This window comes from Babylonia areolata, chromosome 1, assembly GCF_041734735.1.
Source record: "Babylonia areolata isolate BAREFJ2019XMU chromosome 1, ASM4173473v1, whole genome shotgun sequence".
NCBI lineage: Eukaryota > Metazoa > Mollusca > Gastropoda > Neogastropoda > Buccinidae > Babylonia > Babylonia areolata.
This window is the reverse complement of record NC_134876.1, coordinates 32,170,022-32,187,999: the sequence shown is the minus strand read 5'-3', so window position 1 is coordinate 32,187,999 and position 17,978 is coordinate 32,170,022. Positions and strand designations below refer to the sequence as shown.

The 17,978-nt window shown below is 38.8% G+C and overlaps 1 protein-coding gene across 1 annotated transcript in view; it reads left to right on the top strand.

Annotated features, from left to right (window-relative positions):
• LOC143281885 (protein FAM13A-like) overlaps nucleotides 1-13,775 on the top strand; it is a 33,642-nt gene extending 19,867 nt beyond the window's left edge. Inside the window, exons 17-27 of the mRNA XM_076587164.1 lie at nucleotides 255-307; nucleotides 1,500-1,558; nucleotides 2,674-2,755; nucleotides 6,733-6,896; nucleotides 7,556-7,639; nucleotides 8,239-8,322; nucleotides 9,209-9,292; nucleotides 9,859-10,085; nucleotides 10,627-10,728; nucleotides 11,244-11,298; nucleotides 12,691-13,775. Of these exons, the coding sequence (XP_076443279.1) occupies nucleotides 255-307; nucleotides 1,500-1,558; nucleotides 2,674-2,755; nucleotides 6,733-6,896; nucleotides 7,556-7,639; nucleotides 8,239-8,322; nucleotides 9,209-9,292; nucleotides 9,859-10,085; nucleotides 10,627-10,728; nucleotides 11,244-11,298; nucleotides 12,691-12,747 (1,051 nt within the window). The 3' untranslated portion in view covers nucleotides 12,748-13,775. The remainder of the gene's footprint in view (nucleotides 1-254; nucleotides 308-1,499; nucleotides 1,559-2,673; nucleotides 2,756-6,732; nucleotides 6,897-7,555; nucleotides 7,640-8,238; nucleotides 8,323-9,208; nucleotides 9,293-9,858; nucleotides 10,086-10,626; nucleotides 10,729-11,243; nucleotides 11,299-12,690) is intronic.
• The last annotated feature ends 4,203 nt before the right edge of the window (nucleotides 13,776-17,978 follow it).

Genomic DNA, 17,978 nt, shown 5'->3' with positions numbered 1-17,978 from the left:
GTACTTTGGAGTATAACTTGTACACTTGATTTATTGCCAGACGTGTGTGTGTGTGTGTGTGTGTGCTTGTGTATGAATGTCTTTGTGCATTTGTTGTGTATACACAGGAGTAGATATGTTTGTGTGTGGTTGGGACTAATTAACAAGAGAGATATTATGACTGCATGAGTACATAATATGCGTTCATGTGTGTGTGTGTGTGTTTATGTGTATTGAGAGACTTGTTTTGAAGTTGAACCCTTGACAATCTGCAGGATTGATGAAGAATACAGCCATCGCTTAAAACAACTGACCAAGAAAATTCAGGGTGAGAATTTATTTTTGACCTTATAAATGTAGCAAAATACTATTTCATATTGCTGTTTTTGGTGACAAAATGAGACAAATAAGCTGATTATTTCTGCTTATTTCTGATGAGGGAACATTTATGTTAACCTCTTCAGTGCTCCCCGATGTCTGTATATGTCATGAATTCTTTGCTATTTGCCCCATGTATATATACGTCGGCATCATTTCAGTTCAGTTTTAAAGTTGATGTGTCCCAATAGCCACCTGTCAGAAGGTGGAGCAGGAGTCAAGTATAGCTGTGTGATTGACCTAGAGTTGACCTCAAATACAAACCATCCACTTAATCAGGGCAGGGAGGGAGGGAGAGCGTGGTGATGAAGGGTGGTGTATAGTTTGGTGGAAGTCGTGAATTACATATACAGCATGGTTTTAGAAAAGCATGCTCACAGTGATCAAACAACTATTGTCTGCAGGCAGATTATGAATAGTGCTCACCCCCCCTCTCCCCCCTGCAGTGTGGGCCAATTGGGTCTCTGTTAACCTCTTTGATACTGTCTGAAAGTGAGCATGAAGTGGGCATGGCACAGGTAGGAGTTCCAACTGAAGGACGTGTATATATACAATCATTGTGTGAAATGAACTTAACTACTTTGATAGCCTGTTCAATTTCCTTCAGACAAGTATGGGTTATGTATACTTTATTGCAGTAGTTTACGTGCTGGAATTTTTTTTGTCAATTATTGCCCTCTGCAACCCAAAACCACCTGGCAAATTGGAAGCACAAGTAAAAAAAATAAAAAATGCTTTAACATATGTATTCTGTCATGACAACAGAAGCAAGTAACAATCAGATAATGTGAGGAAATGTCACTTAATGTTTTCCATGACAACATTAGTGATTTAGATGTAGAGCAGCACCATAGAGCCATATTTGTGATATTTTATTTTATTGCAAAAGCCTTTTTGCTTTGTGGATCTTGTGCTATAATACACTTACTTGCATATATGTACACACTTACACACACTCATGCACACAAGTGCGCTTTACTACAGATTTATCCATACAGTCAAAAATGCATGTGTTGAACATACAAACTCAGACATCCTGTACATATTCTGTTTCAGTAAGAAAATAGTAATATAGGTGATGAAATAGTAATTTGTGTTTTGCATGATTGTTTTATTATGTTTTATTATATTTCTATTCATAGGTCTGAAGAAAAAGGTCAGGACATTTGAGGATGAATTTGAAAGGGACCATGGATACAAGGTGAGCATTTGTTTGCACTACAGATACATAACTAAGTAGCACATGTGTTACATTATTTCTCAACATAGTTTTCTGCAAAACAAATGATTTACACAAAGAAAGTACGATTAACTCACTCTGGACGACGGAACGCTATAGCGGTTTCGACAATTAAAAATTTGTCCACATTTTCCTCATGGGGTAGCATAAAAATCGAAGCTACACCGGGCATTGCGAACGTGTCAAGGGTCGAATGGAAAGGTTTCCGTGACTATACACTTGCTGGCCAGCCGTTGACCTTGGTACCCCACATGACAAGCAACTCTGCATACGCATTAGAAATGGCGTCGCAGGCTATACAATTGGAAATTTTTTGAGCAAACCAGATCATGACAGCTGCTTTTTACTGCTGCTGAAGTGATTGAAATGCTTCAGATTGAAGGTTTCGACATCAACGAGGATGATGAAGACGTTGAATAAAGTATCTGCAGTGAAGAATGTTACCAGCAAGAAGGCACTGACAGTGACTCAGCTTCTGAGGGCTGTGAAGAGAGGGAGCGGGGTGGGCGTACACACGACGTTAGAAGAGGGGGTCAGTGGGTCAAGTACAGGGAGTTTCATTCAGTTACTTTGTGTTTTGTATTTTTTGTGATTTTTTTCCTAACCCTAACAAATGGTTCGTCTGCAGGGGAAAGCAGTGGAAAAAAACTATTCGTCCGGAGTGAGTTAAAGCTGGTTTTGGAGAGAAAAAAAAGAGAAGAAAACAATCAGTTTTGTTGTCTGTTTTAGATTAAAGGGTGCATCCAGACCGCTGGATAAAAAAAAAGATAAATGATTTCATTTTATTATATGAAATGAAACATGCAACATATATATATTTTGCAAATAAATGCTCATTTTTAATTAGTTGGGTCATGATATCACAGTAAATAGCTGGGCCATGATATCACATGAATTCATTCCATTTTTGTGTATCAGGTAAAGCAATCATACTGAGAGCTAAATGTCTGAATTTGATAGCCAAATAAGACATGACTTCATTACCAGTTTGGGAAAAGTGTACAGGCAGGGTTTGAAAAAGTGAAGACAGCATGGAGTACGTTCTCCTTATCTCTGTGCCTGTTTCTTTGATCTAGCCCTCACAGGGAGAGAAAGCTGCCAGACCTGAGGTGAAGAAGTATATGACCGAGTTGTCACGCACAAGAAAAGACTTGAAGAGTGAGTATTGTTTTTTGTTTTTGTTTTTTTTTCTTTTGGGGGGAGGGTGAAGGAGGTTGCACCTGCTCGGAGCAAAGCTCCTAGCAGCATAGCTCTCCGGTTCACAAGCCTTCAAACCACAGTGGGATGGTGACCTTTGTTTGAGGCCTGTCCCCTAGTCTCAAAATATAATGGATTTCCTTAGCATGGAGATGTAGTGTCAGTATTCTCTCAGGGGCTGGGGAGGAAGGATGCATACGGTCTGGGTTAGTGGCTTGAGAGTTATTGTCATCAGCAGGGGGCATAGTTGGAAGTGTTATATTGAATCAGGACAGGAACAACTGAACACCATTGAACTGATTCGGCAGTGAAAGGACTTCAGACATTTTGAGATACTGCTGCTGAGAAATGAACTCAATTAAAACTACCCAGAAAAGGAGTTAGTAAACAAGATCTGCATGGACTGACTTACTTCGGGTATTTTGAGATACTATGGCTGAGAAACGAACTCAGTTAAAACTACCCAGAAAAGGAGTTAGTAAACAAGATCTGCATGGACTGATTCTCTCATCAAGTCAGACTGCTTTAACCCTTTCACTGCCAGGAAAATAAGATTTAAGTGAAATCTAATTGCCAGGTTTTTTTCCCCAAAAAACGGTTACATATTTTCCAAAAATTCTGTGCTCTTTGTTATTGGAGAAAGACCCATAAAAGTATATATTTGATTACACATACTTAACCATGACCCACTAGTGCAGACTCCGGCAGGGGTCTGATTCCTGTCCTGTGCAAACTACTACCCACCTATGCGGAGAAAACAAAAGTAGCTGTGGCCGATAACCTCCCGAAGTAGGTTACCTCCCCTGTGCATCCCTGACTAGCACCCTCTTTTTCTGGCAGCCATCTTGACTCCTGATCCTGTGCTCTTCATACGGCTAAGTTTTTTGCGTATTTCTGTCTGTCTATCGATTCTTTGACACTCATGTTTTGTATCTGACGCAGACTTGTATCAGGTCACAAACTTACTTAGCTCGTTTGGACAATTGAGCTAAAATTATGGCGCAATCTCGATCGCTAGGGCCCTCTACCTACAGGTACAGGTACAGGCACAGTATTTGGGGCAGAAATTAAGCCTTGTGTCATTAATAAGCCTTGCGCACTATTAGATTATAAAAATCTCTCAATACAATTATGGGGGCTCTCACTTCCCCCCATTTCCAATGGGCAAAAGGCCTTACAGGCCTAAGGGCCTTCATATCAGCACGATATGATCTGACACTGGGCCCTCAACCTCGGGCTCCATGTACAACGCTAACCCTCTACCTCCTCCACTGTCTCCGCTCCCTCTGGTCGACTCCATACCTCCACCACCTCCTATGCCTCCTCCGGTGGCTTCTCAGGGTTTGTTTCATCATACTCGGGTCAGCGGTGTCGTTTCTCTTCATTCAATCGATCTGCGATCGGTCTCAACGCGCTTCGCGTTTTCTCGCCCCTGTCAGTTGGCAGTGTGCGAGTCACTCTCCTCTATCTCTTTCCCCATGCCCACAATTTCAAGGAACGAGTGTGCTCCCTCTCAGGGAATCCAACATGGAATTAACGTCCTCCATTTCGCACACTCAGTCCGCTGTATATATATATCTCATACGTCCATGAGCAAGGCCACGGCCACAGATCGCGTGCCACTCATGTGGCATGCCCCGACTGTCTTGAGTCCAAACCGCGACCATTTCGGGTAGGGAAGCCCTCCCTCTGAGAAGGGAGGAAGGTGACCCACTAGGGGACACGCACACATGTGCACCCTCCCCCTCACTCTGATTTTCAAATTCAAGGGAGGCAACCCCTGCTTCGGCACCACCCCAGCGAGCGCCCCGGTTACCTCCCTTGCACCTACATTTCCCCTCACCCACACCGCAGATGCACGGTCCCTCCAACCTCGGCGGTGGCAGTTCCCTCTACCACACCGCTAGACTCTGTTGTTACCCAACCAGTAGTGGCTCAGACACAAGCCCCAACTCACAATCAGCATCTCATACTGTCTACGTTACATGATGTCTGCGGCCACAGATTGCGGCTCTGTCACGTGGCATGCCCTCAACCGTTTTGCGTCCAGTGGTGACCGATTCAGACAGGGAAACCCTCCTTCTACTTAGGGAGGAAGGTGGTCCGCTAGGGGGACATGCAACACAAAAATAGCACCTCCTCTCAGCATTGGCCATGGCACCCAGGGACGTTATTCTTACCTCCCTTGCGGCCCATTTCACCAGTGTCAGTTATGGTGGCATCGAACCACGGACTCCAGCACGCGACATAACATTCCTCCCTCTACAGCGTGGAAGCGTAACAGAAGAGGATATGTGCTGAAGAGGCCTCCTCCACTTTGCTGATTTTTCGGCATCAAAAGGCAACCTCGCTTTTGAAACTTTGGCAGTAGGCAACACAGTTACTTACCTTGCGCTTACACAGCAAGTCACTCCAGCCCCCTTTACTGACCACTAGCGATGTTAATTTGCATTCTCATAGGACCTTGCTGCCCACCTGAGGGCTTTATGCAGCAGCTCTATCAGCTACTGACAACCTCTGTTTTCCTTCCTCTGTTTCTCAGGCTATGTACCACTCAAATTTTTGGGCTCTTCACCCCCCAGCAATTGCAGACATATATTGCTCTGCAAGGAACCAATCCGCTTGCCATTCTTTTCTTGACAAACACAATAACAATGAAATAAAACAGGAACAATAATACATTTGTTATTATTGATGATGTTTAAAACAAAAAATAAGAAAAAAAGAAAGAAAGAAAGAAAAAGAAGAAGGGGGAACACGCACAAATCCATGCATGCACATATCTCAGTATATATACATATGTGCGTGCATTTCGGCGATATGTTCATACATTCTTCATATCAACAGGTACCATTACACTTCTGTCTCTATACATCGACATTTTCTATTTCAGCAATATATGCGCATATTTTTTTCCACACTTTGTACATGAGGCGCAGGACTGTGCGTCTACATACAGGCACAATCTTCACATGTGTATGTACATATCTGTTAGACATTTTGCATTCTTTTTCAGTTCACATTTCCATTTACTTGAGCATATCTGTGTTTGCTACATATATGCTTGTGCTTGTGTTCTTTTTCGCGCATTGATCTTTTGGCATGGTCACATTCCCTGATATCTTCCCTCATTGAAGTCCACATACATCCTATGTACATATTAGAGACAGATACACAATGCATTGTGACTTCTCCAGGTGATAATATGGATGTGGGGCCACGCCCCCTTGGTCTTCACCCCTCTCCTCTTCACCCCTCTCACACAGTCACTTTATCCAGTTCTTATCAGACCGCGTTGGCTGAGTGCCAAGAAAATCACTTACACTATGTCCTGCTAATAATTCGGTCACTGTCGTCTGCTACAGCTGTACAGCCGGCATCACTCACTAATAGTCATATCTTGGCCACTCTCTTGATTGCTCCCTTTATTTTCTATCAAATTGTTCAATAAATGTTCACTGTCTTCTCCTTCGAATTTATGCGTCAATTCTTTCTGAGCATCAGCTAAAGAAAGCAGTCTTGGTTGATTTAGTTCACCATGATCGCATGTTTTGAGCACGGTGTCAGTCTGACATTTTGTTGAGCGAGCGAGGAGAGGAGCCAGGCAAACACCGCGGCAGTAACCCTACCAAAATGTTCAAATAAAGGACTGCCTCATGATGTAGATGGGGTTTCTAGCTATGAATAGAATCTAGAAAGATTCCCCAAGCTAAAGCTACCAGTATTTTTTAGAACGAACTCAATGCAAACCAGGGAAATGTCAGAATATTTTGATGACGATTTATCTCATCATTGTGGCAGCAAAGTGTACGTGCTTGTGCTGACGAGTTATCTCGTCATATAGGCAGCCTAGGGGTTAATTATTCTTAAACTTCTATTCATGAATTTGTCATTGTTTCATAGATGTCAAGAATATCATGTGGCTGTGTTAATGTCAGAATTGCGGGAGGAGTGTGAGCGAGGCAACCGCAGTCGCCATGGAAGTGGCGCATCTTCATCCGGTGATGGGTTAGACTTCCCTCGGGTTGAGGACACGCTGCAGATGATCATGATCAGCTTGCGGGAGAAGAGACAGGATGCATCCAGACCAGAAGATCTCACTGTGAGTGTCATGGATTGTTGTCTGATGAGTCAGTAGTTAAAAGAGTTGGTATTGTTGCTTTGTACATATGTATATATTTTTTTGTTAATTGTTTTTCTGATCTCTTATGTTAGCGCTTGTGTGTTAACTGCGTATGAATGCATGTGTGTTTGTGCGTTTGGGTTATAAGAGTGTATGTGTGTGCGTGCTTGTCTTTGTGAAAGATTTTGTTTATATTTGATATTACCAATGGTTTTATTCTGTGCAATGCTACCTGATTTAGATGAACTGGTCAGAAGCAAGATGCACAAAACTGGTCAGGAACAAGTTGCACCGAGTGTATTGAGAATGTCATACAACCAGCAAAGTTGATGTGTGAAACTGACTGAGCATGTGTGGAGAAAGAATTGAATTAACAACAACCTGGATTATTTATGGGCCATATAACTTGGTCTTGTTTGTGTTTTCCTTGATCAGTAGATTCAGGTAATGAATACTAACTCATCAAGAAAAAGCTATAGTTGATGAGACATGATATTTAAAAAAGAAAACTTGTTCTCAACATGTTAGTACAAAGTAGGTCTGTTGGCTTCAAGTGAAGGCCATACTTATGCATGAGAAGATCATTATACTAATGGGTCTAGTGGTGTTGATGGTGTGTTGGTGGTGGCTTGTTGCAGCTAATGACAAAGGACCAGGTGCAGGAAGAGAAGCTGGCTGTGCAGAAAGCACTGCTTCACTTTGAGAGTTTGCACGGCAGACCTGTATGTATCATGCCTCAGCTCTTTGTGTGCGTGTGCATGAGCACCCGTGCGTGTGTGTGTGCATTTAGATGTGTGCATGTGTCTGTGCTCTTTGAGGGACAAATGAGAGAATTGTGATATGAAAGTTTGTGTCTTCTTAATTATTTCATTATTACATGTTTTATTATTATTATTATTGTTGTTGTTGTATTTCTAGAAAAGGAAGTAATTTTTATTAATGATGGTTTCTACAATCAGGAAATTATGCATTTTCCTTTCATCACAACAGACCTTCATTATGAAATTGGGACTGCTGTCAGTATGGAGACTCAAACACTGCGTAGCTGCTGTGCAGTGCAACGCTTCTGAAATATGTTTTTATGAAGTGTTGCATACCTTTGAAAATAAAAATGCAGTAGGAATACAGGGATACAAAATTAGCATTTGAAATGAAAGTTAAAATAACAACAACAATATGCTGCACGAACTGTTACTTCTTTCAGAGAACTACAACTTATGTAGGATATGTGTTTTTTTTTTCCCTTTCTCTTGTCTGTAATTGAACAGAGTCTGGAACTGTTTCCCATATTCTGATGATGATAAACTAGATTCTGTTCCAGAATTCCAAGGAAGACAAAGACCTGATGCGGCCACTGTATGATCGCTACCGAGCCATCAAACGGATGCTAGCCAAGCCTATGTCTGTGAGTGTGAGTTACAGCTGCCTAAAAGATAGAAGCCTATTATGAAGAAGAATGTCAGCACCAGGTTTAAGTTTTCAGAACCAAATATTTTTAAAAGGCATTAAAGATAAGCAAATCATGGAATGCACAGATGTGACAAACTGTTGTTTTATGCTATTGTTTCTCCTTAGGTATGTTGTGTTTGCATTTATGATCCAGCAAATGATTTAACTTTGAAGCAGTATTAGGTGCTTTTGGCTGAATCAGTGTATTTGCAATTTCATCTTCAGTTTCTCAAGGTGTCACTGTGTTTAGACAAATCCATGTATGTTACACCACATCTGCTAGGCAGATGCCTGACAGCAGCATAATCCAGTGCGCTATTCAGGCCTTGAGTGCATTGCATATATATTGGTGTACTTAGTGTGGATTTCTTCGACAGAATTTTGCCTGAGGACAACACTTTTGTTGCCATGGGTTCTTTTTCAGTGTGTCGAGTGCGTGCTGCACAAAGGACCTCAGTTTATCGTCTTATCTGAATGGACACTCAGTGTAGTTTTCCAGTTAAACTTGAGAGAAAGGGTGAGAGCAGGAATCGAACCCAGACCCTCAGTGACACTATTTGAAGATAAGCATCTTAACCATTCTGCCACCCTCCTCTCTTTGCATTTGCATAGATGATCTATGGAATATACCCATTCATTTCTTGCTCAGCAACAGTCAAGAGACTGTTTTTTTTTTTCAAGAGACTGTTTTTCATCTGTTTTTGATTTTATAGGAGTAAACAAAGTTTAGCAATCTAATAATCCTGATTTGCTTGTCTGTATGAGTAATAACGTGAAGACTGATCAGATTCTAGTTTAGTTCACATTTGAATGACTTCACATATCGTTTCTTTTCACAACAGCCTCGCAATTCTTTGGAGTTGCCGCCAGTGCCGGAAGATCAAATGATGGAGATCCCATCAGGAACTCCCACCACAACTTTGTTCGTAAGTGTAGCTTTGTTTGCAGATAGAGGCCATCTGTTTCTGTCTATTTCACTTATTTGGATTAAAGCCCTTTCACTGGGAATTATGGCTCAAGGATAAAACCATGGTGACTCTAGAAATCATACCAAAGGAACTGTCACTCATCAATGATGTTTGTTACAAAGTGCTTGCAAAGGTTACAAAGTTGATGGGTATCTACACACGTGGCCTCCAGCCAAAGTTGCCAGCGAGACTCAAACATGACTCTCAGAACATTTGATCTGATGGACATCTTAAGATAAAACTGAAAGCAATGGAAAAGTAAATATACAGATTCTTTAAAAATATGTTTTTTCTCTTCAGGTTAACAATATGACAGATTCAAGAATCTTTCTGGAAAAAAAAAGATAAAAATTATGCATTTGTTAAAAAAATGTTTTGATTTTGTCACTGCAATGGCCACCAAAGTCAAGGTGGATTCTGATCTGTATTCATTTATTTTGTTGATTTTGATTTGCTTTCATTTTCCAGAAGATTTTTTTTATTTCCCGTGGAACAGTTCTGATGGGTATAACTTCTGTCAGCAGCAGAGGAAGATAGTGCATGTGCCAACAGCAGAGGAGGAGGAGGATGAAGGAGAAGACAAACTGGGGACCATGGACTTTGCCGTCACTCGGGACCTTTCCCTCCTCAGGGGCACCATGTTTCCCTCGGCCTCCTCTCGGCAGGGCACCGTTCAGCCAAAAGTGCGCAAAAAAGAGGTGGAGGTGGATCAGGAGATATCAACAGAGTCCAACCTTCATGAGCTGGGCATGTAAGTTCCATGGGCATCATGATGTGGGAAAGGAGGTTGAAGGGTTGTGTAGAGTGAGTGAGTGTGTGTGTGTCTGTGTTCAGGTGTTTTTGTTTGTGCATGTGTGTATGCGTATGTATGTTTTTTAATATGTGCATTCATGTATGTGAAGCATGAATGTGTGGCTGTACAAGTCGGGATTGGTGAATGAATGCTTACATATTTGTGATGTATGTGTGGATGATATGTATAATCTACAAGCATGTTAAGACGAGTGTCTGTACATTCTTGGTATTCATTTTAAAAGCATTTCTCTGTGTGTTTATATGCCATCATGGATGACTGTGTTTACGGGTTGCCACAGACAGGAGTGTCTGCACCCTCATGCATATAAATGTATGTGAATTGTGCATTCATATGGAGATTGAACTGGAACTACAACTGCAGAAGCAAATATCTGTTGCTTAAAACAAGTTGAGCTTTCCTGGTTGTGCTTCTCTTATGAAACTTTGTTTGAATCCCCTGCCTACTTTTAACAATACTGCCATGTTTATGCCTGCAGACATGAGCTTCATACTGAGTTAGAGTCTTCACGGGGTGAAAAGAAGCGGCTTCGGCATCACCTCCGAGAGTTTGAGAAAGGGTTTCATGAAAAGCATGGGAGGTGAGTGCTCTCACGAGTAAATGACTGATAGATGTGTATCAAGGGTGAAGAGAAAAGCCTGTCTCAGTCAGGGGAAAAAAAAGAAAGCACCCAAAGTCACAGAACAAGAGTTTGCCGATATGTGTACAATAAACATCTGCAGTAATAATGTTACTGTCATAACAGCTCTGCAATCTTATGGTATTTTATTGTTCCGGGTTTAAATGGAATGTGGTTTATTATTCATTATGATAAACCAGAAAGGCAAGTCATTCCTTATAATCATTTCTGATTATCTAAATGATTACAGTCACATGCGAAGGAAAAAAAAGAAAAGAATGATAATGATTGTGTTTGCTCTTTGGTGGATTGAGGAAAAGGGTTTAGGGGAGAGGGTAGAAAGACAAGAGGATGAGGGAGATTGTGGAGAGAGAGAAAGACCATGTTGACAGAAGGAAAGAGAATGAGATAAAGGGATTACACACCTGTTCCCCATTCTGTATGTTTGGTTCATTTTCATGTGGTTTTGCTTACAGGAAAGTTCAAAAAGAAGACAGGGCTCCGATGCAAGATAGTTACAATCAATACAAGGTGAGAAGCTGCATGAAATTAGACACTTAGAGAAACTGTGCATATTATTAATTTACTGCCACTTTTTTTTTTCTTTTTTGACTCACTTGTGTAAAGAAAGTGAGTCTATGTTTTAACCCGGTGTTCGGTTGTCTGTGTGTGTGTGTGTCTGTGTGGCCGTGTGGCCATGGTAAACTTTAACATTGACATTTTCTCTGTAACTACTTTGTCAGTTGACACCAGATTTGGCATAAAAATAGGAAAAATTCAGTTCTTTCCAGTCATCTTGTTTAAAACAATATTGCACCTCTGGGATGGGCACAAAAAAAAAAAGAAGAAAAAAAAAAAAGAAGCCTAATTATATGCAAACTGCATTTACTGTTATATTTATATTTTTGTATTCTCTAAACTTGGCACTTTGATCTGATATTCTGACCCAACAACTAGAGCAGTCATTATTATCATTTTTTGTTCAAACAGGAACTTCTTTTGCTAAGCATGGAAGTTTTATTTATTTTGCAAACGTTTTAGTGCAGATAGTAAAATAGGGAAATTACTCTAATTAATGCTAGGGGAGTTAATTTGCTTTAAACTGATCTTTCTCATCTTAAACATTACATTTTGAAATTATACTCAATACATAAAAAGCTTGGATTTTTTTTTTTAAAGTGTATCACAAGTGAGTCTTGAAGGCTTTGCCTCTCTTGTCCATTATGTTTTTGGTCTTTGTACATCACTGATGTAACATACACTAATGTAATAATGGTATTAATGAATTTCTGGATCTTCTATGCAAAACAAATCAAAGCACTGCCTCTAAAGCACTACCACTTTATCACAGAGATTGCGCTCAAGTTTTCTTGGCCTTCATGGGTCTTCAAGAATGCACTTTTCACACACAAGCTCTTCAATCATCTACAAAGAGTTTTGAAATAGCTTTTATGTCCAGATCATTGGGAGTAGTTTTATCAGTTTGCAAAGAAGTGTGTGGAGAATACCTGTAAGTGAGAACTGCCTTTTGTAGGACAGGATAAGATGTGTGACATATCAGTCCAGGTGTATAACTTCATTGTTATATATGTGTTCCGAGCAAGTGAAAGACTTGTGTGTCATTCCAGGTGTATACCTGCATTGTTATGTGTGTTTGCAGCAAGTGAAAGACTTATGTAGAATATTAGTTCAGGTGTATAACATTGGTTTCTGTTTGCAGCAAGCGAAAGATATCAGTAGTATGTCAGTACAGGTGTATAATTTCAGTGTTATCTATGTTTGCAGCGAGTGAAAACTTCTGTAATAATTCAGTTCTGGTATGTGACTTCATTGTCATCTCATGATCTGTGTTTTGCAGCAAGTGAAAGACTTGTGTACTGTATCAGTTCTGGTGTATACCATCATTGTTGTCTGTGTTTGCAGCAAGTGAAAGCTCGTCTTCGGCTGTTGGAGGCCCTGGTCCTGAAACATCATGAGTGAAGATGATTGCAAGAGGGGAGGACAAAACCCACCTAAAGAGAGAGTGAGAAAGAAGAAGAGGACTGGGGCATTGAGCATTTGTGTTCTTGAGAGTAACTGGAAAATATGTTGCATGACAGCTTTACTTTGAAATCCAATGTTATCGTTGATCGCAGTTCTTCCATGAGCAGTTTGTTCAAACTGATTCTGTTTCACAAGTGTTCCGTTGTTGGTGTTCTGATGATGATGATGTTGGAGGGGTGGCATTCTATCTGTGATCGACTGCTTTGTGTATTCCCGGGCTTCATGTTAGCTGAATTAAGTGGAGAATATCAATAGCTTTTTGCCTTGGTTAGCTGGTTATAGTTATTCCATACTTTAGCTGGCATCATTCATTCACACAGGAAATATTTAGAAATCTAATTTTGTAGTACTTCATCATGAAACTTTTTAACTGTATTTGACATTCACAGGTTATCATTGCTTACTTATGTTTATAAATATTTAAGGGATATCTGTCACATATATTCATTTGAAAAACAAAATCAGTGGATTACATTTTCTATATTCCTGAAAAAAACACCCAACTTAGTGCATGACTAATTGAATGTTATACTTGCTAAAAGTTTGTTATTGTGTTTTAAGTGTTATTTTTTGCAAGAAATATGCATCAGTGACCTTCCTTTCTTTTTTCTTTTTTTTATTATCATTGTATGTATCACTCTTTGCTGCCATCAAATTATGAAATATCTCCAGATGGGAGTTTCAGCTTTTAGGCATAAAATTGTGAGTGACTAAACGAAGTCAGTTGAGTCCATTGATTCTCAAACCGAGAGTTAATATCACTTTCCCCTGATTTGTAATTCATTATGCCACCTACAATATTTACCTTACATTTAACAATATTTACCTTATATTTAGCTTGCATGCTTGCACATGAACATACACACAAACACACTTGTGCAATATACATAATATGAACACATAAACATAGACTCACACACACACACACACACCTGGCACACACACACACACACACACACACACACCTGGCACATACACACACACACCTGGCACACACACACACACACACACACACACACACACACATGCACACAAACACATGGGCATGCATGCATGCAGTCTCAGACATACACACTTTGAAGACTAAGAGAAAAGAATTAGTGGATTATTGCAAACAGACCTTAAGGCCTTGACTCTTTTTACTCCATTTCGTTTTTGGTTGTTGTTTCAGAATCCCTCCAGTTATCCTTTCACTTTTCTTTATGTATGAATACATAACTGCCAAAATTATATAAAGATTATATTTTTCCCTTGTAAGAAAGATAAATGTTCTCTTTTGTGTACATGTGTAATGTTAGTTAAAGATGTTCTTGATGCCATACATAGTTCACCTGTGTAGAACTTGGGTACCAAAGAAAATGTGAGAATCTGTGAAAGCTGTTAAAAGGAGATATAAATGCACATGAATCACAAATAATGGATGTATCTGTTCCTAGTCACTCTTGCATTCAGATTATTCCCTTTTTTGTTCAGCAAAGAAAGATGCATATTAGAATTATCCACTTTATTTCAGCAAGACAGATGTTTTGAACAGAAGTATGGGATAAGAATAATATTCAAACATTCACAAAGAAAATTGTGTATACAGTGAGCCTATATATATATAGATAGATAGATAGATAGATAGATAGATATAGATATATCTATATAGATAAAATCTCTCTCTCTCTCTCTCTCTCTCTCTCTATATATATATATATATATATATATCTTCTTTTCAGTACATGTTAATATTGTGTTATTACATTATTAGATGCCATGTATAAACAGTTTTTGCTCTTTCTTTCTGTCTGTCTTCATTTTCAAAGAAAAAGCAATGCTTGCAAATAGTTCTTTCAACAGATATGACACACTGACTGCTTGTGACATGGACTAGGTTCAAAGCAAGTTTTAAAGGATATTTTGCTTTATGAAACCTAAACAAAATTTAAAAAAGAAGAGAGCAGAGCAAAGAAAGCAGTGATTAAAATTGAAAATCATTAGCCAGCGTCTTCTCTAGTTTAAATGCACTTTTTTGTGTATCAGAGTGATTCCTGCTTGTAGATCCTTCTTGGGAGGGAGGCTGAGTCATTGTATATTCTCAGGTCAGCTGAGAATGACAACAAATGTCAGGCAGCAAAAACACTGGGTATCAAAAGAGAAAACATAACAGCAATATAAACAGGATTTCTCAAGCAACACAAAGCTGTTGTGAACCATGAATGTTGACAGTCAAGCAGTGCAGATAGTATCCCTCGAGTTATGGTGATTGTTTCCATTCACAAATAAGACAAGTTTTACTTGTATCACCTTTACTGTTGAAAACTTTTTTTTTCAGTCTCCTGTAATTAGTTTTATAACCTGAAAAGGTAATAGGAGGGGATTGAAAACATGTATAAGTGAATTTCTTCACATTGCAAGACAATTTTGCTTATTAGATTTCTAGAATGATATAAATCTGAGAAAAAAATGCAATACTGATCAGTACAAATTTGTATCATAAAAAAGACATGAAAATTCTGATAAAATTTATCAACATGTATACATGTACGAAGAGAAAAATGGCAGTAGTCAATCCAAAACTAAGGACAGAAATGTTGAAGTGACATTGGTCATCAATTACAAATTCCAGCCATTTTGTCACAGAATCAGTCCAGTGTGTTCAACATTGTTGATGACAATAATTACGAAGCCTGGTACATTACAGATTGTTGAAAGAAGCATATGTCAAACCGAAGCACAGCCTGTGCATTTTCACTGCTAAATTGGTTATCTGTGAGTACATGTAAATCAAGGTAGAGCATTTGAAGTCAATGAAAAAGAGCATACAATGTACTAAATTTATGTTATGTTACAACAACTGTCAGATCTAGATCATATCTAGGTTATGGAATCTGGTGAAGGTTCTTTTGTATTGTGATGTTTTTGGTTAAGTATGTCCATGTATTTATCTTTGAATAAACCGAATTGTTATAAAATATTGGATATACCTGTCTCTGTCAGTGTGTAGTCTTTTTTTAATTCATAAAATTTAATTTATTGACAATTAATTGTTTTTATTTTGTTGAGTTTATGTTGGGTTCACAGATAATCAGTTCTAAACATTTAAAGTTCTTAGATCATCAGTAAAAAAAAAAAAAAATTCAGTTGGGACTTCAGTTTTAAAACGCATTTGATGGTCACCGAGAGGGACATTAAATGGTTTGGGGGGACAGCTTGTATACACTGAGCAGTCTGAACAACACAGATGTAATATAATTCTGAAAAATAAAGACAAGTTGTTGAGTACATCACAGTGTATAGCAGTATGTTCATGGTTGTGAATATGGAGAAAGAATATTTTGATAAATGTTATTATTTTACAAGCCAAAGATCGAACATGAGAATGGGAGAAACATAGAGTTAGGGAGCAGGGTAAGTGGAGGTGTAAGAGATGAGTTGGGTAAAAGGGAGAGAAACTGAAAGTGACATGTCATAAGGGATGATGAGAGAGAGGTAGTAAATTTTTGTATTATGTGATGTGGAGAAAAAAATATGGTATATCTTAAGAAAAGAAGAAAAAAAGAAACCAACACACTAGCTTGCCTGTTGAACCAGCTTGTATTTACTCAGGTATGATTTTTCATTGATGTATGGAACACAAGAGGTCCAAAACCATGGAATAACAGTCATATGGGCACATGTTTTTAAAAAATACTATTTATTGCCAGATGTACAAGCCAGACATTGGTGACAGTTTGAGCCTAGATATGTGCAAGTCTGAATGCAATCAGCATGTGTGATCACAAGTACACACACAATGTCCAAAAACATTAGTCAAAGAAGAATTAAGAAGGAAGATTTAATAAATTCTTTTTGTAGTATTGAGAAATATTTTTGTTGTTAACTCCCTTTTCATGGAAGTCAGTAAAGACACAGGGCCTGTATTTATTGAACTGCCATAATGAAAATGTGGCAGTGCACAGATCATATATATGAGTACGTGCCATGTCATTGTCAGGTCTCATTGGAATATTCATTTTGTGCCCATCTTTTGTGAACTAAATTGTTGTTGTTGAAAAAGTAATAGGGCATTGCTATGAACAACAACAATGAAAATTGAAAATGGAGGAAAATAAGACACTGAGATTTCAGTGTGTCTCTGTTGTCAAGTGTAATCAATTGTACCAAGGCTTTTGGTTGTCATGTTGGCAGATTTCTTTGTTTCTGTCGTGAATTTATTGTATTCTGTGTACAAGAGCTATAGTTTCTGCCCATGTCAAGATGCTGTGCGTATCTCTGTGATAAATGGTTTGCATTTGTGTGTATTCATTTTCGTTTGTCATGTCTGCCCACTGTTTTATTTGTTCAGCCATGTGTGGTCAGTTAATGGTCTTGTTTATTTATATGAATGGGTTTACATTACATGTACAGTTACTGTAACCTGTTGCTTGCACACTTCCAAGCAGACTGAGATGTTTCAGCACTGTTGGTTCCCATTTTCTGTTGAATGAGAGCTGTTTGAGCATTTCATATCTTTCAGTTTATTTGCGTATTCATGTATTTTGTACTTACATTGAATTAGAAGTTGGTGTTGTTATGGTACAGCTGCTTTAATTTGCAAATGGTTGTGTACTCCTGCTGTATGCTTTTGGGAGTGGTACTTGTCTCTTTCTCTTTTCAGTTTATAAAAATATTTTTTATTTCAACCAACTGCAGATGTATTTTTGTGCCAGTTGTGCTGTTTGGATTGACTGAATGATTTAGCAACTGAAAGGAGTGTATATATATTTATATATATATATATATATATATATATGTATGTATGTATGTATATATATATTTGTTTTGTTTTTTTGTTTTTTTTCCCCCTCAAGGCCTGACTAAGCGCGTTGGGTTACGCTGCTGGTCAGGCATCTGCTTGGCAGATGTGGTGTAGCGTATATGGATTTGTCCGAACGCAGTGACGCCTCCTTGAGCTCTGAAACTGAAACTGAAACTGTTTTTTTTATTAAATAGAGGATACAAATTGATTAGTATTCCATTTGTCAAGGAGTTATTGTTTTGTTGCAACATTCAGCAGGGCAGTGAGTGCATTTGCATCAGGGAGGAATGGAAAAGGGTTGAGAAAATAGTGTGGAATGTAATGGTCCAATTATTTTATTTTTTTATATGTATTCAATTTTTACACAACAGCAAGGTATACATTT